The 26,443-nt window shown below is 46.1% G+C and overlaps 1 protein-coding gene across 1 annotated transcript; it reads right to left on the reverse strand.

Moving 5' to 3' along the window:
• Positions 1-196: 196 nt before the first annotated feature.
• On the reverse strand, positions 197-25,754 carry LOC111962938 (uncharacterized; the record flags this gene model as incomplete). The annotated part of the gene is given in 12 exon segments (XM_070443276.1): positions 197-2,785; positions 3,946-4,099; positions 8,889-8,995; positions 8,998-9,552; positions 13,464-13,527; positions 13,681-13,702; positions 14,266-14,634; positions 15,599-15,648; positions 20,460-21,157; positions 22,769-23,107; positions 23,932-24,018; positions 25,748-25,754. Coding segments are annotated over 12 exon segments (2,661 nt in total), but the record flags the coding sequence as incomplete, so codon positions are not given.
• Positions 25,755-26,443: the final 689 nt, after the last annotated feature.

Here is a 26,443-nt window from a genome sequence, read left to right on the forward strand (position 1 = left end):
GCTCTTCAAGGCTGCCTCTAGTGGCTGTCCCCTAAAAGAGTGTCGTTCAGAAGTGTTTTGTATTTGGTCTCTGGCTTTTGTATCTGGGTTTATCAGACTATTGTGAATGATTAACAACTTACAAACGTGATAACAACTTAACAGCTGTATGACTAGCTTAATGGAACTTTATAACAGCATACAATTGTCAGACCAGTCCCCACAATAAGGTTTATTATCATCAGAGAGAAACAGGCGTTTAAAAGTACCCACCACACAGTAATCCCTCCAGACTGTAAAGACAGATCTAAACCACGATGACAAACATGAAAAAATGAATCTACGATACCCACATCAAGCCAAAACTAGAGAAAAAACAGAAAAAGACATGCACGTAAAGATTAGATTTGATCGTTTGTTTTCTCTCCCCCTACATTGTGCAGATATGATATAAATACTTCAGATTCCAAAAGTAAGATAGTCATCTGAACCAGCCAGAGGACGAGTGAAAAAAAAAAAAAAAAAAAAAACAAGGCTGCATCTCAATAGTCTACAGTGGCTTCCTGTCTGCACACCTCTGAAAGTACAAGAGACTAAAGTGAATCTCCTGGCATTCTTCCAAGCTAATTAATGTATCTACAGTTTATTGTGCATTTTACAACAGATCTGAATATGATTATATTTTGCTGTTGGTTTCACCGGTCTTGTGTTTTCAGATCAGAGTAGACGAGGAGAGGGAGGAGAGTAGAGGAGGAGAGGAAGGAGAGTAGATGAGAAGAGGGAGAGGAAGGAAGGAGAGTAGACGAGGAGAGGAAGCCACTTGACAGTTGGGATGTAGCCTGAGAGTCACTGCCCAGCCTGCGTCATCAAATGATCCACGTCTACAGAACTTTTCCTAACGAAACTAAGACACACTGACTTTGTGCATTTTCACCAACTGTCACAAAAAAAATTTAACAGCTCATTGATTAAATAGACTAGAAGCCCGGAAAAAAAAAAAAGCACAAATAAAAAATGTACATGTAAAAAAAATATATTGAGTCCATTGATCGCAGGAGGTAATGAACTGGGGTAAGACTGATTATGACAATCCCATGATGATGCCCATAATTACTTGACAATAAAGATAAATATATAGATATGCCTGTGCAGGCCTCAAGGAGTGGTGCAGTGGTCTAAGTCACTGCATTGCTGTGCCTCTAGAGATTCTGGGTTCGAGTCCAGGCTCTGTCGCAGCCGGCGCACAATTGGCCCAGCGTCGTCCGGATTAGGGGAAGGTTTGGCCGGCAGGGATGTCCTTGTCCCATCGCYCACTAGCGACTCCTGTGGCGGGCCGGGTGTAGTGCACGCTGACACAGTTGGCAGGTGCACTGTGTTTCCTCCGACACATTGGTCCAGCTGGCATCCGGGTTAAGCAGGCATTGGTTGGGTTGTGTTTCAGAGAACGCTCGGCTCTCGACCTTCGCCTCTCCCGAGTCCGTACGGGAGTTGCAGCGATGAGACAAGACTGTAACTACCAATTGGATACCACGAAATTGGGGAGAAAAAGTGTTTACATTTTCTTTTTTTAAAGAACAAAATAAAATAACATTCTTTAACACACACATGTATTGCTTTCTTGTCCATGTTGCATATATCTCTGTCTGACACACAAGGGTCATCAAGGGGCCAATGCTACAATCAGGCTGAACTATCTGTACCCCAAAACAACCCAATAAACAGAAGGGGTAGCAGTTTCCCCTATCCACTGATACAGGGTCAGATATTTCCTCCCCCTCCTGGTTGAGGATATGGTTAAGATATGATCTTCGATCTGTGATTCGGGGCAACTTCTATCCTCAGCCCAAAGAAACACCCTACCTACAACATAAAAATACTCAATAGTGAGGAACGGAAAGGAAAGTAAAATCTGTTTCATTACAACAAAACATGAATTATTAGAAGATTATTTTAAAGACATTATTTCATGTTTCTGACCACAGCAGAATTGTTCATATTTTTGAGGTGTAGATAAGATAAAAAATGGCGGCAGTAAACACAGAGCTGTGCCGGTTTCTGAAATGGCTACACAAGCACTTCCTGTCTGCGCAGGTGAGCAGTTCTGTCCATGCCTGAAGGACCCAGAGAACAGGTCCATGTAGTAGCGAGCAGATTCAAGGTCAGTGGTAATGAGTATTATCCATTCCTCTGGGCTGACTTCACGTCCAGTAGTGTACAGTTGACGTCTATGGGTAGTCCAGTATACTACAGGTCCTAGGTCAGTCCTACTAGTTCTACTAGGCAGCACTGCAGATGTCTTAGGGAACTGTTAGTGTGGATGCAGCCCACCAGTACCACACAGACATACACATCGTTCAATCACTCTCTCTCTCTCCCGCCACACATAAACACACTTTAACTGGCCAGCCAGTAAAGACAGAAAGACTGACCGAGAGAGAGAGATTAAAACAGGGCAGGACATAAAGAGAGGCGAGTATCCACTCTGCAAAACGAGGGAGTTTTCCTCCTCTGTCCCCTTCTTCTCCCCCTCTCCTTTCCTTCCCTCCCCACATTTCTCTTCTCCTCCCCCTCTCTTCTCCTCTCCTCTTGGGGGTCAGCTAAGACGCGGGGGTTAGCCAGTTTTGGAGCTGATCCATCCCACGATGCAGCTGTGCGAGGTAGAAGTCAGCGTTACGGGAGAAGTCGGTGCAGACAGTGGACTGGGCGTCGCCCAGGGCACAGTAGAGGGCGGTGCCTCCCAGGCTGATCACCACGGTGACCAGGCAAAGCAAGAAGAGGAGCAGGCAGGAGTCTCCGCCCACCTCGTCTGCAGGAGGGAAGAGGAAACACGTTTAGATGTTTATTCTATTTTATCTGACCTTTATTGAACTGTTTCTTGTCTGGAGAAGGGAGAGGACAGAGGGAAGAAGGGAGAGGACAGAGGGAAGAAGGGAGAGGACAGAGGGAAGAAGGGAGAGGACAGAGGGAAGAAGGGAGAGGACAGAGGGAAGGAGAGGAACAGAGGAAAAGGATGGGATCATAGACGACCTCAAGGTGAGGACTGTTGGTCTGAGGAGAAGGGAGAGAGGACAGAGGGAAGAGAGAGAACATGGGGGAAGAAGGGAGAGGAACACCAAGAGGAAGGAAAGGGGAGGAAGAGGAAGAAGGGAAGGACAGAGGGAACACAGGGAGAGGACAGAAGGGAACAAGGAGAAGGACGGACAAGGAGAGGACAGAGGGAAGAAGGAAGGACAGAGGGAACAAGGGAGAGGACGAGAGGGAAGAAAAGGAGAGGACAGAAAGAGGAGGAAGAAGGGAGAGGACAGAGGGAAAGGGAGAGGAGACAGAAAAGGAGAGGAATAAGAGAGGGAAGAGGAGAAACAGGGGAAAGCAAGGGAGAGACAGAGGGAACAAGGGAGAGGACAGAGGGAAGAGGGAAGACAGAGGGAAGAGGGACAGGAGGGAACAAGGAGAGGAGAGGAACAGAAGGGAGAGGACAGAGGGAAGGAAGGACAGAGAGGAAAAGGGAGGAAAGAGAGGGACAGAACAGGGAGAGGACAGAGGGAACAAGGAGAGCGGACAGAGGAAAGAAGGGAGAGGAAGAGAGGGAAGAAGGGAGAGGACAGAGGGAAGAAGGAAGAGGACATAGAGGGAAGAAGGGGAGGACAGAGGGAAGACAAGGGGAGGGACAGAGGGAAGGAAGGGAGGGAACAAGAGGGAGAATAAGGAGAGGACAGAGGGAAAGAAAGGGAAGAGGACAAGAGAGGGAAAGGAGAGGAAGAAAAAGGGGAGGACAGAGGGAAGAAGTGGAGGGACAGAGGGAAACAAAGGGAGAGACCAGAGGGGAGGAAGGGAGGGTATGTATGTTGGACATGGTAAGAATGCAGACAGACACACATAGCAGTATAATACTGTACATGCACAAACATACACATGCAATTGATCATAACCATTGTTGGGTATACATACACACACACCCATCCTTACCGTGGTCAAAGCCGTCATCAGGTACTTTGAAGCGGACCCTGCGTTTAGCAGGGTGTTTGTGTTTGAGTGGGGCCGAGAAGGGAGCCACACACACATCCTCCACACACACACTCCTCCTCTTCAGGATGGACACAAGGCCAGGGACAGGGGTCATCTGGAGGTCAGCGGGACATGGTCAAAAGGTCAGGGCCAGGTCAACTGGTTAACATGCACATACTGTACACAATAGACACATTACATATATATCAATACACACACATACAGTACACCATGCAGTACACACACACACACACACACACACACACACACACACAAAGGCAGTGATAGACATAGTATCCCCACTAGGTGTCAGCGTACACTGCCCTCTCATGTCAACCTCAAACCTCTGAGAAACTGGGTGTTTGAGTTGTAAGCCGACTGTAAAGGAAGCCGACTGTAAACGAAGCCGACTGTAAACGAAGCCGACTGTAAACGAAGCCGACTGCAGACGAAAGCCGGCGAGTGAAGTCGACGGAGGCACATCTGTGACAGCCGAATGTCGGACGCTGTAGTGGTTTTCCAACAGTAAGCCTCAGATCAACATGGCAGTGTCAACATAGCTGTTATTGTTCAGAAAAGTGTTTCTGAATAAATGTAGAAATACAATTTTCTATACCCCTATATCACACACTCACAAACTGAAAACATTAAGTGTGAACAATTAATTGGTTAGAGAGAGGTCTCATATCACTTTCATTTGTAGCTTTAGAATTTGAGAAACAACTACAGCGACTTGAAGGCGACTTTGTTAAAAAAAACTGCATGACCTTTGATCGCATAGTTCGTGTAAAGTTCATGCAGTCGACGTGTAAGCGCAAGTCAGACAATTGTTATCCCCATAACGCAACACACTTTGAAAGGCAGATTACCAACGATGGTCACCGACTACACAAAGTGGATCCGCTTGACCACGCCCTATGTCTTAGGTGCTTGTGACCGCTGGTCGTCATCTTATCAAGTGACATCGGCTGATGACATATCATCTCATCCAGTGACGTCACCTGGTGACATCACCTCCTTTATGAACAATCAGCTGGAGAGGCTCAGGTTCACAACATTCGGTTGATCTGATTCAACCTTCAGTCACACTCTTGTCAGGCCTGACAGAAGAGAGAGGGAGGGAGAGAGGATGAGAGAGGTGAAAGCAGAAGATGGAGGAGAGTGGGAAGGTGGTGATAGGGACAATAAGAAGTGAACACAGATAGAGGAAGACTGTACATCCTATCAACAGGAATGATTTATGTTGACATGACATCCATACGGACGAAGAGGTAGAGAAAGGGGACGGATGGTCCTGTACGGCTCAGTTGGGAGAGCGTGCTGCTTGCACCGCCAGGGTTGTGGGTTCAATTCCTGGGGCCACCCATACGTAAAAATGTATGCGCGCCGTAAGTCGCTTTGGATAAAAGCGTCTGCTAAATGGCATATAAATATATAAGAGAGAGAGAGAGAGAGAGAGAGGATGAAAAGCCCCTCCAGTTTTAATGAGGTTATTATTGTAGCTGTTCAGAGATCAACTCTACTCTCACCTAAACCATTATGTACAGCGTGCTTCAGTCGTTTGTCACAGTGGCCCAGACCTGGGCCATGTTCAGTTGGCACAAAACGGAGCAAACATTTTGCAACAGACTGAAACATTAAGAGTTGCTAACTGAACTTGTCCAGTGAAAAAGCTGATTTCCGTTTCAAAACATGACTGGTGGGCATTCCATTCCAATACGCCCACTAAAGAGGTTGCTAAATGGCCAAAGTAGCCTTGTGAATCGCGTGCACCCACCCCCTCCTTACCCTCAGTATGACTCGACGACGGCCTCGTACCTCTCCCTCGCCAGAAACATGCGCAATAGATTACACACATACACTAAAACGCACACACCTCTCTCTCCCCACACACACACCCAGCTCCATATTTGGCATCCAAGGGCTAATGATGACCTAACACTSTCTGCTTGCTAATTACTGACGCTTACACAAATGTAGGCTTGTAAATGTAGGCTTATAAATGTGCCCATTTGATGATCCAATACTATTTTTGTTTGTCTTAAAACCTCTTTGGGCTAGGGGGCAGTATTTTCACGTCCGGATGAAAAGCGTGCCCAAAGTAAACTGCCTGCTACTCAGGCCCAGAAGCTAGGATATGCATATTATTAGTAGATTTGGATAGAACACACTYAAGTTTCTAAAACTGCTTGAATAATGTATGTGAGTATAACAGAACTGATTTGYCAGGCGAAACCACGAGCACAATCCATCCAGGGGAAACATTTTTTGAGCTCAATCTGTTTTCCAATAGTTTTCTATGGCAATCCCTTTTTAATAGAAATATGCTTGCAGTTCCTATGGCTTCCACTAGATGTCAACAGTCTTTAGAAATTGGTTGATGTTTTTCCTTTGAGAAATGAAGAAGTAGCCCTGTTAATTCCATGTGTCACTCCAGGTGCACTCTGTTTTGGTGCGCGCGACCTGGAACGTGCTTCACTTTGTTTTCGTCCGGTATTGAGCACAGTATTTCCCTTCTTAAATTTTATCAATTATTTACGTTTTAGGGATACATAAATTTGGATTAGGAACATTGTTTGAAATGTTTGGACCAAGTTTACAGGTAACTTATTAGATACTTTGTAGGCATGTTGGGCGAGTTGGAACCGGTGTTTTTCTGAATCAAACGTGCCAAATAAATTGAYATTTTGGGGATATAAAGAAGCAATTTATCGAACAAAAATACTATTTGTGATATTTCTGGGACATATTGGAGTGCCAACAGAAGAAGATCTTCAAAGGTAAGGCATGAATTATATCGTTATTTCTGACTTTCGTGTAGCACCTGCCTGGTTGAAAACTGATTTTCAAGCCTTTTTGAAACCTGACACTGCGGCTGGATTAACAAGAAGTATATCTTTAAACCGATGTATAACACTTGTATGCTTTATGAATTCTTATGAGTATTTCTGTTTTTGAATTTGGCGCGCTGTAATTTCACTGGGTGTTGTCAAATCGATCCCGCTAAAGGGATTGGCGTGCGAAGGGATCCATAATTAACTCACCACCACTGTGGAACTTCTCAAAGTCATTTTTTCTTCGCCTCAAAATGCAAGTAAACAAAGTCTGTTTTTACATCCATTGAGAATGACAATAGTTCCTCAACGTAGCCTATTGGAAATATCTTTCCATCTCTCTCCCTTTCGATACGGGACAAAATGTCAAAAATCTCATGCTCTGATCCGGGGGATATGTCATAAAAAAAGTCTACCTGACGATTTCTTATCCTTTCCACAAATAGCCTACAGCTGTGTCTGTTGGTCCGAAGTTCACAGGCTGGGAAACTCTTAAAGGCTCAGAATATTTTATAGGTTGCAAGTTTGCTAGCATGAGTTTCAGGTCGGATCAAGTAAATAGTTGATACAATGTTTCAAGTTCCTTGCAGACAGGCCATGCGTAGCCAATGTGATATTTATTTTTTTAAATCGGGATAAGTTTTTATTTGTTGACTTTATGTAGGCTATTATTACATAGTAATGGAAATAGAAGTTACTTTTAGATTTGTATCATGTTTATTTCGATCGGATTTTGATGAAGCACATTGGTTTTGAGATATGAAGACTTTATTATAAATGAAATTAAACTGTTTTCTTGAAAATGTGCATGTGAAAATCATAAGTGGCAGAATCTGCAAAGGCCAGCAGCAGAGGAGGAGGGGGGGGTCGGGTTGGGAATAGGTTTGACTCTTCTGGTTAGGCTATATTGATCTCTGGCTCCCTATTTAGTCATTTGTGTGTCTTCATTTTTATTTCAGTGCTTAAAGCATCAGACAAAGTAGCCTACATATAGTAGATTTGATTCAAACATAGGGTATATCTAAATATGGGGACAGCCCTAATTTGTTTATAGTTTTTTGGTTTATTATTATCTTAATTTTATTTAACCTTTATGTAACTAGGCAAGTCAGTTAAGATGACGGCCTACCCCGGGCCAAACCCGGACGACGCTGGGCCAATTGTGCGCCGCCCTACGGGACTCCCAATCACGGTATGCTTATAGCTGCCGATATGCGCCCCATTCTCTGTAGTTGAGAACAGGGGGTTTCAGCACTTTGTGAAAGTGCTCGAGCCACGTTAAGAACTTCCCTCTTGCACCCATTTCAGGAAACGGGTAGAACCCGCTCTATATAAGCAAAACAATAGCAGAAGTTTTCAATTAATTGGCCAATGCACCTTGTGTTGTGCTTACTTAACAGTGACAGCCCATCACATTTACCCAGAGTGAGAGATGTACCGTGCCATTGACACGTGAGAAGTGTGAATTTACGACATACGACTGGGAGAAATCCACTCGAATGGCCCCTTAAACTGGTAATTACTAGTCGGAAACTCGTCTATCATTCTTGAGCGCCGATGTTGATTACTGAGGTCACCTACAAAGAAAATGGCTTCTATAACAGCACTTTCATCAGTTAAATGTAACAAAACATTACTTATAATAAGCAATATATTAAAGTGGTTTTTGAACTCTAGAATGTGTTTGCAAAGTTGACAGCTGGTTGGCCATTCGCTAATCAGCATTTCTCAACAATTCAAATCACATGAATGTATCCAACTGTTACTTATGACTTCACAACTGGTCAATTCCAAACCTCCCACATGGTTACAATCGCAGCATCAGAGTGGAAACTTGAAAGGCCCAACATAAATATCCAGTCACAACAGGCAATGCAAGGAACATTGTGAATGCTGAACATATTGAATGGCATTTCATTTTCCAGCTATACCCGAAATCGAACCGTGACTGCAATATGCACCGAACTGCAATATGTACCTAAACTGTGCAATACATCTCTCTGTAAGTGTCAACGTGTGTTTGTGTGTGTGTCATAAAACTTCAGTCCACACACAGTCTCTCCCACTCACCTCCTCCACTGTGATGCGTTTGGCCAGGTCGTCCAGAGAAGCCACCCGGTCTCTGATAGTCTCCACCATGTCCACTCCAAACATATCATACTCCTCCTCGCGCAGCTGGGCCTCCTCGCGCAGCTGGGCCTCCTCGCGCAGCTGGGCCTCCTCGCGCAGCTGGGCCTCCTCGCGCAGCTGGGCCCTTCCTCCAGTGTGAGCTGTTCCTTCACTGCTAAGGCTGAGATCTCCTCTAGAGGTGCTTTTAAACAATCAACACCATCTCTCTTCTCCTCTTTCTCCTCTTCCTCTAATGCCAAGGCCTCCTCTGCCTCTTCCACCTCCTCCTGTTTTTCCTCTCCTCCCTGCTGCTCCTCATGCTTGGGTTGGCTCATTTCCCCATCCATAGGGCGGTCCGGCGTAGTGCAACCCTCCTGAGTGGTGTGTTCCATCTCACTCTCCGTCTGCTGACCCGTTCCTTCGCTCCGAGAGTCTGTGAACTCAGCCCTCCCAATCCCCTGGGAGTCTCTGCAGTCCTGTGCCACACCCAGAGCTGCACAGTCATTGGAGCTGAGGCTGTCCTTCAGGGCTCCGGCTGATTTGATTGGGTTGATGCTCTGGGAGAGGGTGGAGTCTGTTCCTCTCTGGTCCTCCTCCATCCCCAACAAACACTCAAATAACCGAACTAGGAGAGCAAGAGACAGAGACACATAGAGAGAAAGACAGAGACACAGAGAGAGAAAGACAGAGACACAGAGAGAGAAAGACAGAGACACAGAGAGAGAAAGACAGAGACACAGAGAGAGAAAGACAGAGACACAGAGAGAAAGACAGAGACACAGAGAGAGAAAGCGAGAGGGACACAGAGAGAGATAGAGACAGAGAGAGAGAGAGAGAGAGAGAGAGACATACAGAGAGAAGAAATGTTACAATAGACATAACACTACAACAGCCCTTGACCCCCCCCTCCCCACCCTTTAACTTCTCTACCCAGGCTCTCCCTTTAGAGTCCCGTAGACATCAACAACCTCCCAGTAACACTGGTCTCCAGCAGAGTCCACTGTCTAATCTACATTAAAGAGGGAATCACTGTTCCTCAACATCCTCAAAAACACCTCCCAGATCTCCTAACTCAATTATTCACAACACTCTCCTCTTTTACCCTTTAGCTGCTGTTTTATAGGGAACTTGATGTCACCGGAACATATTTCCTGTCTACTCTCTCATCCACTAAAGAGACACATGCACACACACACGCATCACTGTTAAACACAAACGGAAACAGACTGAGGACAAGGTGTCCCTCGGGTCCAAATATTTATTCAATGTGAGATTATTTATCGGATACGTGTCTTTTAACAGGGGAGACAGAGTTATACTCTCCTCGCCGAGACAGAGTTATACTCTCCCTCTCCAGCACAGAGTTATACTCTCCTCGCCGAGACAGAGTTATACTCTCCTCGCCGAGACAGAGTTACTCCTCCTCCCGGACAGAGTTATACTCTCCTCTCCGAGACAGAGTTATACTCTCCTCTCCCGAGACAGAGTTATACTCTCCTCGCCGAGACAGAGTTATACTCTCCTCGCCGAGACAGAGTTTTATATCTCTCCTCGCCGAGACAGAGTTATACTCTCCTCGCCGAGACAGAGTTATACTCTCCTCGCCGAGACAGAGTTTACTCTCCTCGCCGAGACAGAGTTATTACTCTTCCTCTCCGAGACAGAGTTATACTCTCCTCTCCGAGACAGAGTTATACTCTCCTCTCCGAGACAGAGTTATACTCTCCTCTCGAGACAGAGTTTTACTCTCCGAGACAGAGTTTATACTCTCTCGAGACAGAGTTATACTCTCCGAGACAGAGTATACTCTCCAGACAGAGTTATCTCTCCGAGACAGAGTTATACTCCTCCTCCGGAGACAGAGTTATACTCTCCTCGCCGAGACAGAGTTTATACTTCCGAGACAGAGTTATCTCTCCGAGACAGAGTTATACTCTCCGAGACAGAGTTATTACTCTCCTCGCGAGACAGAGTTATACTCCCCTCGCCGAGACAGAGTTATACTCCCCTCGCCGAGACAGAGTTATACTCCCCTCGCCGAGACAGAGTTTATACTCCCCTCTCCGAGACAGAGTTATAATCTCCTCTCCGAGACAGAGTTATACTCTCCTCTCCGAGACAGAGTTATACACTCCTCTCCGAGACAGAGTTATACACTCCTCTCCGAGAAGAGTTATACACTCCTCTCGAGACAGAGTTATACTCTCCTCTCAGACAGAGTATACTCTCCGAGACAAGTTAACTCTCCTCTCCGAGACAGAGTTATACTCTCCTCTCCGAGACAGAGTTTATACTCTCCTCGCCGAGACAGAGTTATCACTCTCCTCGCCGAGACAGAGTTTATACTCTCCTCGCCGAGACAGAGTTATACTCTCCTCGCCGAGACAGAGTTATACTCTCCTCGCCGAGACAGAGTTATACCTCTCTCCTCTCGAGACAGAGTTATACTCTCCTCTCCGAGACAGAGTTATACTCTCCCTCTCCGAGACAGAGTTATACTCTCCTCTCCGAGACAGAGTATATCTCCTCTCAGCGTCCGAGACAGAGTTATACTCTCCGAGACAGAGTTATACTCTCCGAGACAGAGTTATACTCTCCGAGACAGAGTTATACTTCTCTCCGAGACAGAGTTATACTCTCCTCGCCGAGACAGAGTTATACTCTCCTCGCCGAGACGGTTATACTTCGAGACAGAGTTTATATCTCCGAGCAGAGTTATACTCTCCTCCGCCCGAGACAGAGTTTATACTCTCCTCCCAGACAGAGTTATACTCTCCTCGCCCCGAGACAGAGTTATACTCTCCTCGCCGAGACAGAGTTTATACTCCCCTCGCCGAGACAGAGTTATACTCCCCTCGCCGAGACAGAGTTATCTCCCCTCTCCGAGACAGAGTTATACTCTCCTCTCCCGAGACAGAGTTATACATCTCCTCTCCGAGACAGAGTTATACTCTCTCTCCGAGAAGATTATACCTCTCCGAGCAGAGTTATACCACTCCTCTCCGAGACAGAGTTCTAACTCCTCTCCGAGACAGAGTTATACTCTCCTCTCCGAGACAGAGTTATACACTCCTCTCCGAGACAGAGTATACTCTCCTCTCGAACAAGTTATACTCTCCTCTCCGAGACAGAGTTATACTCTCCTCCCGAGACAGAGTTATACTCCTCCTCGCCGAGACAGAGTTATACTCTCCTCGCCGAGACAGAGTTATACTCTCCTCTCCGAGACAGAGTTATACACTCCTCTCCGAGACAGAGTTATATCACTCCTCTCCGAGCAGAGTTATACTCTCCTCTCCGAGACAGAGTTATACTCTCCTCGCCGAGACAGAGTTATACTCTCCTCGCCGAGACAGAGTTATACTCTCCTCTCCGAGACAGAGTTATACTCTCCTCTCCGAGACAGAGTTATACTCTCCTCTCCGAGACAGAGTTATACTCTCCTCATCCGAGACAGAGTTATCACTCTCCTCTCCGAGACAGAGTTATACTCTCCTCTCCGAGACAGAGTTATACTCTCCTCACGCCTCCGGAACACTGACACCGAGAGCGCCCTACTTAAGATACTGTCATCTCAGTGTGTGTGTGTGTGTAGTCCACGCCTCCGGTTGTGAAAGTGAAACCAGGCCAGGCGAAACACAGTGCCCTGTGTCTTCGTGCACAGGCAACACACACCTTGGACTACGCGTGTGTATGTGTGTGGTGTGTGTGTGTGTGTGTACAGTTTAGGTAACACACACCCTTGGCTCCCGCGGAGCTCTGCTTCAGTTCACTCAATAACCCCAGTCCCAGACCAGGGGACCTCTCCTAACACACACAACGTGATGGAATGTATCTAAGGTGTTTCCAGGTAACCGGGTGGGAGGGGAGAGATAGCAAGAGAGAGAGAGCTAGAGAGAAGAGCAGCTAGAGAGAGAGAGCGAGCTAGAGAGAGAGAAAGCGAGCAAGAGAGAGAGAGCAAGCAAGAGAGCGAGCTAGAGAGAAAAGAGAGCGAGCCAAGAGAGCGGCAAGAGAGCGAGCCTAGAGAGAGAGCTAGAGAGAGAGAGAGAGCAAGAGAGAGAGCTAGAAAGAGAGAGACGCTAGAGAGGAGAGAGAGCTAGAGAGAGAGAGCAAGAGAGAGAGAGAGCAAGAGAAGTGAGCTAGAGAGAGAGAGAGAGAGCTAGAGAGAGAGCGAGCAAGTGAGAGAGCGAGCAAAGAGAGCGGACGCTAGAAAGAGCGCAAGAGAGAGAGAGCGAGCAAGAGAGAGAGAGAGAGAGAGAGAGAGAGCACAAGAGCGAGCAAACAATAGCAGCTATGTTGACACTGCCATGTTGATCTGAGGCTTACTGTTGGAAAACCACTACAGCGTCCGACATTCGGCTGTCACAGATGTGCCTCCGTCGACTTCACTCTCTCTCTTTAATAATTGACAGGTCAGCTGATGGTCTCTGGAAGCACTCGGCAGACCGGCTCACGTCTCAAAACATTGCAGAGCGACAGACATACAGCAATCCTGCACTGATAAACTCCTGCTTCCTCAACCACACACACACTTACCTGAGCGGCATGCAGGCAGTCTGTCCTCACCACGAACAGGGCTCTCCAGCACAGAGTCCACAGTCTCACACACGCACAAACAGAGGGGAGAGCAGAGTGAATACAGCATCAACAAATGACATTCAAACTAGCCGAGCAAAGCACTGAATACTGTGTAATGCTAGACAGACGGTCTCTACAATGCCATCATGTCAATCAAGCACAGAGTATCTTTTACCTTCTCTTCTCCAGGACTGGGTCTGTGTGGCAGAGAGAGAGACAGAGACAGAGAGAGAGAGAGAGAGAGAGATGGAGGGGGTGCAAAGGCAGTTAGTGCTGTCACTTTCGTCCTCCGTGATTGAAGGAAGGTCTCTGCCTAGCTAAGGCTAAGATAGGTGGCCCTGCTCTCTCCCAGGGAATCTAATATTAGCGCCGCACATTTCCCTAGCTATTCCAGCATGTGTGTGTGTGTGTGCCGTGTGTGTGTGTGTCTGAAACTCTAGCACCGCTGTAGCTCAAATTACTGAAAGTGCAGCAACAGCAAAGGGCCATATGTTTAAACCATCACGCTGTATGTGTACACACACACACACACACACACACCACCTTGGCGAGAGCACAGGTGGGTGAATGTACATCACTGCACAGCTTCTCAAGGTTTCCCAATCATTAGAAAATGAGTTAAAAAGGTGGTCTTTCCTTGTTAAACTGCAACCTTTTCCTGTACTGTGCTGTAAAGGACCACGTCTAAAAGACCAACTTCACACACACACACAACTAGAAACACGCGTGCGCGCACACGGACACACAGGCGCAGCCTCACCGTTGGTGTGTTTTGCAGATGTGTGTGAGTATGTCCAGCTGCCGTGCAGTCAGGTCAGTGTCACTGTTCCTCTCTCCCCGGCCGTCTGCCCCACACCGCCTCTCTGGAACAACAGAAGGTTGGAGGAAGAGAGGCACATGACACGGCACAAACACACCCAAAGAGAGAGGGGAGCGAGAGAAGGTTTGAGGGTGAGAGAAAGGGTGGGATGCATAATGAGACTTCCAATGGCTGAACACAGAGAGAGAGAGACAGAGACAGAGAGACAGAGACAGAGAGACAGAGACAGAGAGACAGAGACAGAGACAGAGACAGAGACAGAGAGAGAGAGAGAGAGAGAGAGAGAATGTGTGTGTTACCCCACTGTTCCTGCAGTGTTGTGAGGTTGTTTAGTAGTCTCTGGTGGTAGAGTCTCTCTAGCTGAACACACCACACTGCTCGCTCATCTGGTGTACGCAGGGTTAAGAAAACACACACACACACCCCTACACCCTTCAGTGATCCAGTCAGCGGTTGACTTTTTTAATTATTATTTTTTATTTCACTAGGCAAGTCAGTTAAGAACAAATTCTTATTTACAATGATGGCCTAGGAACAGTGGGTTAACTGCCTTGTTCAGGGGCGGAACGACAGATTTTTACATTGTGAGCCTCGGGGATTCGGTCCGCACTCTTTCGGTTACTAGTCACACACTCTAACCACGAGGCTACCTGCCGCCCCAACCATAGAGAGAGCTGGGGGGTGAAGGGAGTACAGGGGGGAGTGGCCTCTCCAGTATTAAGGAGAAGTCCACACAGAGTTTAGCAGTCGAGCAACCTCCTGTCACATAGACATGTGACAGACTCCCACACTGTTGTATAGGGACTGTAGCTGGCTCGGGGTGGTCCCACGAGCAGTGGTATGGAGAAGACCCCACGTGTTACAGAGGGGGATTGTGTTAGCCTGCCGTCATCCATAAACATGAGTGTTCCCTCTTTCAACAGGACTGAGGCACTCTGTATATGCCGCACAGCTTTGCTGTAACAAGCCAACACGACACACACACAACACACACACACATATGCACGCACACCATCTGTAGTGGTCGGTGGCTGAATGAAGACTAAAACAAAGAGCATTGATAAGATCCAAACAGTGCAGCTTGAATGTCGTGGTATGTTTAAACTAGAACACAGTCTTCACTGGAGAGTTAGAATGAACAGAGAGCGCTGTATATTCACTGGAAGACATGAGCTGACTGATAAGGATACAATCTTCGAGACTTAGAGGACATAACCACTGTTCAGTATTCAAACACACCACACACCACACACACACACACACACACACACACAACACACCAAAATAAGGATACAATCTTCTGAAGGCAAAGGCCTCGGCTACCTGAAGAGATGGGCAGGAGGTGGAGAGGGTTAAAAGGAGAACATTCTAGTCACCCAGAACAACTAACAAGTGTATTCCACCAAGAAAGACAAAATACCACCATCAATAGTTAAAACATCTCACAGGCCTAATACTGAATGATACTTAAACTACGTCTAGTATAACTTTGACCCCGAGACAGAACATGCCCAGGTAGCATAAGACGTTTACCTGAATCACAACACTTTACCCCAAAACCCCTACTTAAGAAGAGTGATGAAGATAAACACACACAAACACAGTGGAGAAGCACGAGAAACACGGCTCGTCACCATGAGCACAGCGGAAAACACAGGAACTACATGGAAAGTCTTTCAAATCCTCCTTGATCACAGCTGCATTTGTAGTTCCCAAAGTTCCCCCAGTAGCTAGCGGCAGGTAAGACGAGCTCCACAACCTGCCTGACGCAGCGGCAGCGGTGTGTCCGTGGGTGCGTGTGCGTGTTTAACAAACGGACTCTTGCGACTGTTTTTTTTTTGTTTTTTTTTTTAAATCGTTCTCCTGCTGACTGAAGAGGACAAAAACGGGACAGAGAGAGGGGGGGGGGAAACAGAGAGCGAGAGAACAGCCGCGTGTGTGAAAGAGTTTGTCAGAGAGAGAGAGAGAGAGACAGAGATAAGGGGAGAGACACAGAAAGAGAGAGAGAGAATAGGAGCGTTTGTAAGTGAAAGATAGAGCAGGAGCGCGGTAATAACCCACTGGCCTCTCTCACACGCTCTTTCACACAGACTCTATCCCTCTCTCTCTCGTTCTCCATTGTTGCAAGCTCCCCTGCATTTACATAAATATGAATTGCTCACTTCACTTGCTTGTGGTGGGTGTTTAAGAGAGAGAGCGACAGGGAGGGAGCGAGAGAGAGAGAGAGGGAGAAATAGAGAGCGAATGAGGGAGGCAGTGAGAGAGAAAGAAAATAGGCTTTAACCATTCTGCTGCCTTGCTGTCCTGAGGCACTGGGCTATTTATAAGGCTTTCTCTAAACAGTTAAACTGTTTAAAGTTTCACCACATTACAGCAGTGCAAAAGTGCTCTTTTTACCCCTAAAAAACAGATGCTCTGACGGAGGTCGACTGACCGAAAGCACAGTTACAATTAAATAAACGTGCATCTGACTGGAAGTGTGCATAGACTTKTTCATATTGCCCCTAAAACAAGAGAAAAGTAGACTTACACATGTGCTAAATGTTTTTATAGGAAGTTTAACAGTATCAAATGTAATCTCTTCCTAGAGAGCTCCACCTTAAAACTCAACCAGGGGAGACATAACAAACTCTCATTCTATCCTTACAAGGGCTGGCTCAGGTTGGTCAGAACTCCTGGGGTTGCTAAGCGCTATCTGGCTAGCGACCAATCAGATTAGGGAGGTGAACAGATGCGAGTTGGTTACTCTAGGGGTTTGTTCAGTGAGGTGAAACATTCAGAGCGTTTCAGAAAGAAAATGAATAGAGCTGACACAATTCCCTGTTCTACCCAACAGATAATCATGGCCCAATCCCACATGACCTCCTAGACAAGGGTTCCCCAACTGGTGTCCCGCGGTCCGAGTTTGGCCTGTGGGTGATTTTATTCGGCCCCCCAAGTTTATATGTTTTGGGGACATAAAAGGCTGTAAAAACACCAGCAAATCAGCTCCAATTGATTTTAATTTTGGAAATCTGTTCCAAAGTATTCCAACGCAAAATAGAGAGAGAGATGTCATCGTATACCAGCGTGTCGCGACACTGAAAATGGGGTCGCGAGAGAAACCGAAATAAAATAAATAAAAGGGCACTTGGTTCATAGAACCGGGGTTATGTCAGTAACCTCTGGTAGCTGCTAGATGAGGTTGTAATAAACAGAGTGGTTTAGGTTTTCTTCCTACACATGTGACTCTATCCTTTGAACCGTTTCAGCTACAAAATACTCGTCAATGAAAGCTATACTCTCAGAAACACTTATGTGTCTTCTACACACAAGACCAGGCACCCTAAATCATATACAGGGGGGGGGGGAGAACATCAGTAGCTAGGTTTCAATCCAATTTGCGAATGATTTTCATGCAAATATTCTCAAATCTGCATAAAATAATATGAGAATTTTCCCACCAGAGATGTTTCCATCAAACTGACTTTACGGATAAAAGGCCAAGCATGATGACGTAGTGCACACAAAAAATTACTTTTACTGTCAAATTCCCATGTACCGAATGAAAAATACAAGTTAAATGGATTTCCATCGAATTTTCAACTCTACTGATGGTTTTGTCACAAAAACTGTTGAGTTATATAGCAAATCGGCCCACTCTGGTCTTGGAACATGAGTTCTAGCCAACAGCTCGCAGATACCGTGTGGGTAGACTACCTACATTATACTTGTCAAACGGCAGCCAAGCATCAATCTTCACGTCACCAGAATAAGACGCTAAATATTTATTGGAAAGTAGCATCAAGCTCATCACCTTGCACATTCACCCCCCTGTGAAGTTCATCATAACTTATTTCATCTGTCGCCTAATAAACTGTATGCTTTCCCGAGTCGTAGTGGGACGACCACACAACATATAATCGCGTGACTCCCAAGTTTACTTCGATATGATTGATGGTTATAATATCAATATTTGCACATTAAGGAGTTTCTACCGCCATTTCTCGCATAATTAATTTTACCAACACAAAATGATCCCACCAATGTCGAACGATCAAATTGTCTGTCGGCATTTATAAAATTTGTTCGGGCATTTCATTTTTCCATCAGCCTGGTCGTTGACTTTTTTTCATGTCAGGTAATTAATCTGCATGAAATGGTTGGATGGAAACATGGTTAGTGATGATGTTCACTTCTACACAAAATAGCATACAAAATGATTGCCTGATGAGCTTCTGAACTTCCCAATACCTTTCTGATGGCATTTCAGTCACATCAAACCATACTTCCTTCAGATTGGAATACTGTCAAAAGGACTGTCAGACTGATTTGTAATAGCCCAATTTTTTATTTTTTATTATTTAATCTCTTTCTTCACATGGTGGGGTCGCGAAAGTTTCCCATAAAATGGGGTCGCGGGCCACAACGGTTTGGGAACCCCTGTTGTAAACAAACGTAAGCAAGGTTTGAAATTATTATGTTTTAGTCAAATATTATATCTGTTTGGGCTTCTTGCGGACAATTTGCTGTCTACAAATTATTTGTAATTATGTTCCAGCCCCCTGACCATCCGCTCAAGAAAGAAAATCAGCCAAAACTGAATCTAGGTGATGATCCCCGCCTTAGACCCTATGTGCTTGTGGAGGTCTGACAGGATGTGATTGGTATAAGCCAAGCGTTTCCAAAGTAAAGGTAACCAAGCCCCCACCTCTCTCACTAAATGAAATTATTTTTTAAGAGACATTCATTCCATTCTGTTGTAAAATAAATAGTTGCAATGAAACTGTTAAAACAACTTTTTTACTTTTGGACACTGCATCCTGATTGTAGGCATTAGTCTCCCACTCCTACATTTGGGCTTATATCATGCTCGGTACAACTTAATGAACATGCAACTGACTTAGTAGAAGCATGTAATCAATAAAAGTTCTCTCAGAATATCCAGGTATCCATTTTTGTTTCTAATACAAAGTATGTCATTGCCCTTTTAAAACYCCGTTGCCCCTTTAAAAACTATGTTGCCCAGTTGCGCATCCTAAGCCATGCTAGATTTTTTTTTTTCTTTTTTTTTTAAACACCACAGGTGCCATGTTAAGAGTCTACCCTCCCCATCCGACCTGACAGAGCAGGAGGTGGTCCGCAGAGAAGAACTTGAGAAACACCCCAAATACAGGTGTGCCAAGCTTGTAGCGTCATACCCAAGAAGACTTGAGGCTGTAATCCCTGCCAAAGGTGCATCAACAAAGTACTGAGTAATACTTATGGAAATGTTATATTTCCATTTGTTGTTTTTATGCACACATTTCTAAGCCTGCTTTTGCTTTGTCTTTATGCAGTGTTGTGTGTAGATTTACGAGGGAAACAATTTCATACATTTTTGAATAAGGCTGTAATGTAACAAAATGTGAAAAAGTCAAGGGGTCAGAATTTTTTTCCAGAATGCACTGTAATATTTACACATTTTTAGAGAACCGAATACAGTTTGATTTGGCTTTCCTTTTACGTGTCCCCTGAAACTCTCCCCTTTGGGGAGGCGCGCCTCACTTTCAAAGCCCGCAGGATGGTGAAACATTCACCTAGCCTATCAGGGGGAAAGTTGGAGCTWTTACCATAGTGATTGCCCAGCAAAGCCTCTCAGATCTGTGCATAGGGTCCAGGGTTCCATTTGGGATTGGGACCTGTCTGTTCTGAACAATACATTTCTATCTGAATTTTGTGTAACGTTGCACCTTCCTGAACACGCCCCAGGATGTGTTTGAAGAAGGTAGGGAGTAGACAGAAAGGCTGAGGTGATGATCAGACATGACAACAGTGCCCCCTACTGGTGGAGATGGGAATCGACACTTTTCACTTCACTTCATTTAGAATTCTGTGGTGAAGCTTTGCATCACAATGACAGGGATTCTACCACACCCAGTCACACCTGACAGCCCTGTAATGGCTGTCTCTGTGTGTGTGTGTGTGTGTGTGTGTGTGTGTGTGTGTGTGTGTGTGTGTGTGTGTGTGTGTTCAGTTCAGTCAGTCTGGTAAACAGAATCACAGCTCACCACACGTAGAGGGAACCACGCCTGGCTGTCAGAGAAACGTTCACTTGAGAGCAGCGCAGGCAGGTAGAAATAACATATATAGAATGGAGAGGGAGGGGCACACACCTGATGGAGGTACTGAGGCAGGTGGGAGTGATCTCCCCGTTCCCCTAACTCCTTTAAGGTGGCCAGGAGGGCAAGACTAGGGATAGGCTCTGCGGTGGAGGTGGTAGGTCCTGTGGTAGAAATGGTGGGTCCTGTGGTGCAGGTGGGGCCTGTGGTGCAGGTAGTAGGTCCTGTGGTGCCTGTGGTGGAGCCTGTGGTGGAGGTGGTGAGTCCTGTGGTGCAGGTGGGGCCTGTGGTGGAGGTGGTTGGGCTTGTGGTGGAAATGGTGGGTCCTGTGGTGCAGGTGGGGCCTGTGGTGCAGGTGGTAGGTCCTGTGGTGCAAGTGGGGCCTGTGATGGAGGTGGTGGGTCCTGTGGTGGAGGTGGTGGGTCCTGTGGTGGAGGTGGTGGGGCCTGTGGTGCAGGTGGTTGGGCCTGTGGTGGAGGTGGTTGGGCCTGTGGTGGAGGTGGTTGGTCCTGTGGTGGAGGTGGTAGGTCCTGTGGTGCAGGTGGGTCCTGTGGTGCAGGTGGGGCCTGTGGTGCAGGTGGGGCCTGTGGTGGAGGTGGTAGGTCCTGTGGTGGAGGTGGTAGGTCCTGTGGTGGAGGTGTGTGTCTCGCCCGCAGGGTCACTGTAGCAGGGTTCGTCTGGACTTGTTGCTTGGGAGCTGATGGGATCTGTAGTCTCTGGAGACACAGAGGGCCGGAGCTCTACCGGACTGTCTACAGAGTGAGAGAGAGAAAATAGAGAGCACTGCACATCAAACATCAACGTTAAACTGTTATAAAAGTCTGAAACCAGATAGAGTAGCAGTGAAAAGCGAGATTGAGCAAATCCTCTACCTACTTCAGCTTGGCATTAACGACTACACACACTCTCGCTAAGTACTTTCCCTTTGTGTTTCTGTGCTGTGGAAGCCATACGGCCCATTTGAGCAATTCCAAGTCCTGACAAGTCAATAAATCCTATATGATCCCATGGTGGGAAATTCATTTGATAGCTGGGGACATAACATACATAGTATAATGCATCATTGAGCACTTGAACCGACACACACACACACACAAACGAGGTCTTGCCCATAGAGTGTGTTGAAATTGGAACAGTTCAGACACCATACAAACGAGGGCTTGCCCATAGAGTGTGTGTATTGGGACAGTTCAGACACCATACTCCCAAACAGGGCTTGCCCAAAGAGTGTGTGTAATTGGGACAGTTTCAGACACCATACCCAAACGAGGGCTTGCCCATAGAGTGTGTGGTATTGGGACAGTTCAGACACCATACCCAAACGAGGGCTTGCCCATAGAGTGTGTTGTATTGGGACTTTCAGACACCATACCCAAACGAGGGCTTGCCCATAGAGTGTGTGTATTGGGACAGTTCAGACACCATACCCAAACGAGGGCGTTGCCCATAGAGTGTGTGTATTGGGACAGTTCAGACCACCAATAACAAACGAGGTCTTGCCATAGGTGTGTGTATTGGGACAGTTCAGAACACATACCCAAACGAGGGCTTGCCCATAAAGTGTGTGTATTGGGGACAGTTCAGACACCATACCCAAACGAAGGGCTTGCCCATAGAGTGTGTGTATTGGACAGTTCAGACACCATACACCAAACGAGGCTGTTGCCCATAGGTGTGTGTATTGGGACAGTTTTCAAGACAACCATAACCAACGAGGGCTTCCATAGAGTTGTGTATTGGGACAGTTCAGACACCATACCCAAACGAGGGCTTGCCCATAGAGTGTGTGTATTGGGACAGTTCAGACACCATACCCAAAAGACAATGAGATAGACAGAAAAAAATAACTAAGCTTCAGATCCTCAGACTCATCTCAACCACTTTCTTTCCCCGCGGTCTTCCCTCCTCCCCTCCTTTCTTCTCCCCGACTTTCTACTAATCTCTTCTCTCCTGTCTCTCCACCTCTTTTCCTTCTGTCCCCTTCCTTGCTGTACCCTTTCTCCTTTACCTCTCCCCCTCTCCGACTGTAGCWGATGTGGTTGCTCGGACATCACCGGGTGTGATTAATTGGGTGAGACCCGGTCTGTATGCTACAAATCTGATCCGCTGACCGATTAACAGGGTTAGCACGCACGCACACACACACAAGTCCAGCCAATTGACTAACCCAAGACCTTCAACCATGGTCACAGACACACACAGTTTAATTAAGAGAATTGACTGGTCCTCTGCCTCCTGCTGATCAATGGTACCCAACCAAATAAAACAAAAAATAAGTAAAGGTGATATATTACTATAAACCCCAAAAGATATATTTATATCTATAAACCAAGCTGTATCAGTGTGTGTGTGTGCCACCTTACCTGTGTCCGAGAAGGAACAGTCAGTCATAGGAGTGTCGTGTGATTGGCCGCGAGTCACACTGCTGACCTCCTCCTCTTCTTCCACAATCACATCATCCTCATCCCCATCTTCCTCTCCCTTCACCGTTCTACCTTCCTCCTCCTCATCCTCCACATTGTTGTTTAAAGACTTCTGTTGGATGAAGTCTCGTCCAACCCTCTGACCATCATCTAGTTGAGTCGGTGTCCGGTTCTGGTTTAGGTTCTGATTTGGTTCCGAGGGGTCTGATTGGTTGCAGTGGAGGTCGACCCCACCCTCCTGATACTCAGACAACACTGGCCCCTCCCTCTCACACTGACCTGGGAGCAGATAAAGAGCGATTAGACAAGAGCTTCTGTTGTTGTCATTACACACGGCAGGAGATTCTAATCTGCTCCGTAGGCGCTCATGACGACCTGAGAGAATTAAGGTTTAAGCAATACGGGGTTAGCTCCCTCTTACCATTCAGAWAGACTTTCACCATGGCTGAGTCCCAATTCTTCACCCTTCTTCCAGAATGTGCATTTGCACACTTTCAGTCATGGGTTTTTACAATGGTAGAAACTCCGTCCGGTCAACGCTTACACTAATCCCAAGCTTTTAAATCAATGACCGGCAGGAAAAGGGTGGAGAATCGGGACGTAGGACATATTTCACCTCTCTCTCCCCCTGCCTCCACTAATAATAATAATACATTGAATTTGTAACACGCTTTTCATTGAAAGCCCATCTCAATTTGCTGTAGCGAGTGCATGAAAATAAGTCAAAACAACAGACGTAGACAAAATAAGGACACAACAAGACAGGGCAACTGACACAAAGAACACAGCTGACGCTACAAGGGGGATACGAGAAGATATTTGAGGTATGGAGGGGCTATGGGATACGAGAAGATATTTGAGGTATGGAGGGGCTATGGGATACGAGAAGATATTTGAGGTATGGAGGGGCATTGCCATGGATGTACTGGAATGTCAGCAGGAGTGTTTTGAATTCAATTCTGAATCAGACAGGGATCCCTCTTCTATTACTTCCCAGTCACCCTCTCCTTACCCTCATCCAATGGTCTCCCCTACCTCTTCCCTTCCTCTCTCTCCTCCTTACCCTCATCCAATGGTCTCCCCTACCTCTCTCTCCTCCTTACCATCATCCATGGGTCTTCTCCTCCGTGACCTCTCAGCATGAAGGTCAGCCACTCCCCCTGTAACGCTTACCAGACACAGCCCTCCCACTGACGAGAGAGAGAGAGAGAGAGAGAGAGAGTTTAAGGCAATAGAAAACAAGTCTAACGTCATTCCTACAAGTGTCAAGCCATGAATATTTACACACACAACACACACACTCACCCTATTTAGGCCTAAAAGTGGAGTAGTGTTGTCCTGGTTCTCTCCAGCAGAAGGCTAATTGCTCCTGTTAGCTCTTAGTGACTATTAGGTAAAAAAGAGAGCACTTATCCCTATGGTCCCCCTTCAGAGCACAGTAGGGTTAGGCCCATAGAAAMAGACTTCATAGAATGGGCGTTTCCCCTGAGAATTACAGTACATGGAACATGGAGAATTTAACAGGGCAGCAAGGCAGGTGTGGTGGTTTATGCAAAGCCTACCTCTGTGTGTGTGTGTGTGTGTGTGTGTGTGTGTGTGTGTGGGGCATGTTGATGCCAGCTGAACTTGGCAACTGTTATTGTTAACCCCTACTTGCAATCTCGCTCTGTTACTCTTGCCCCCCCCCCCCCTTTCTATCCACCAGAGCTCGCCCTCTCCCTTTTCACTCTCTCTGTCTTCCTTTCCCCTCCCCGTCTCCTCTCTCCATCATCACATCTCTCTTTGTCTTTGTCTCTGTTCTCTTCCAGGGTGTCCATAAATAATCAAGTACATAGACAGGGGGGGATACACACACACGGGCCTACCAGGCAGTAGGTGAGTCCTTCTCACGTGAGAGAAGAATGGGTCAAAAAACAGCAACACACACAAACACATTTATCAATCCAAAGCCAACTCAACTGACAAAAACACACAGGTAACAACATGCACAGTCTAGCACTCACAATTAGGCAAATTCACACACAGGGAGTAGGTTCCAGAAAAACTAGCCTAACTGCACACAGCAACACACACACTCTATGCAGCAGAGAAATAGAGGGCTGTTCAGGTGACTCATGTGGATCTAATAAGAGCCACTCCATGTCATCTCTACAGCTGCTACATGTGTATCTGAGGGGCTATTAGATATTAGATAGTGACATATGTGCTCCTCTCGTAGAATGAAACTACTACACTGTTCTTAKCCAGGGGTCAGGTTCTTCTCTCTGACACATTCAATCACTTTGCTAATGTGATGTATGTAGCAAGCTGCCAGATGAGGATGGTGACAAACATCATACTGTCATTAAATCAGCTGTTTTTTTTGTAGTCAGAACCTCTAGGCACAACACTTAGCTACCAATCAGTCAGATAAGATTATAACAAATACATATTGGGAAATCGGCGTTGCCGCTAAGGTTACAATATTGTTCCTGCATATGCGAGCTAATGTTACACGGATGCGATACACTCGAGCTGGTTTTAGCTCGTGTAGTGTCAGTGATTCGTTTTCTTCACTGGCTTGTCAATGGGTTTGATTAACTGGCTAGCATAGCAAGTTAACAGCTAGCCTAACGTTACCTACCGCTGTCTGTTTTGCTGCTTGAAGCTAACGCTACTGTACCTACTGTACTTACTAGCTAGGAAGGTCCTGTGTTTTGTAAAATTCGATATGTATTATGCATTTAAAAAATGATACCCGAATACATGCGTACTATGAATGTTTAACACACGGTTGTATCATGTTTAGCTAGCTGTCACCTAGCTAATTTACACATCTGGCTGGCTGTCAAGCTAACGTTAGCACRTATATCTGGCTTTTACGACGCTCTGATGCAAGTTGTCGCCTTCTAGTACACGGCAATAACTGGTGGTACTTACGATGTAATTAATTTCGTGTCTTGTATCCAGTACGCAGGGTGCTGATCCGAACATTGACTGACTGATGTTGCAGATTTCTCTTACTGAGACCGAGCCAAAAAATGACGTAACTTTCGTACCGTAATGAGGAAACCTTCAAAATAAACGCCTGCATTTCAAAACATTGCAATGTGGATAACATATTCAAATGATACAGCATTTAAATCAATGGTCACTTTTATTGTACCAACAAGAACATGCAATAAGTCGTTTTTGATAATGAATYAAAAATATGGTTGAATMAATATTTTTTTWAACCAATAATGAAAAAATACCCTGGTTGACACTGGTATGTTGATAATATTGGGCTGGAGAGAGAACTTTTCAAKCTGTCTCAGCTAAAGCGGGGTGGGAAATACTCAGTAGGGTCTCTACCAAATATGGTTAGTTTTGGAGGGGGACTGTGTCGCACGACCTGCTGCTGTCCCACTCTGTACCGCATAATGCAATACACTGTAATAAACTGTACGTGGGATACTTACAGTATTGGCTTGTAGAGAGAAGCCCTTTCTACCTGTCTCATCTAAAGTGTGGTGGGAAATACTCAGTAGGGTCTCTACTAACCTTAATATGATTAGTTTTGGAGGGAGACGTTTTGGAGGGAGACTGTGTCATACATATCCAGCACCACTTCGTTTGGACTGATTCATGGATCAT

Source organism: Salvelinus sp. IW2-2015, linkage group LG4q.2 (assembly GCF_002910315.2).
Source record: "Salvelinus sp. IW2-2015 linkage group LG4q.2, ASM291031v2, whole genome shotgun sequence".
Lineage (NCBI taxonomy): Eukaryota > Metazoa > Chordata > Actinopteri > Salmoniformes > Salmonidae > Salvelinus > Salvelinus sp. IW2-2015.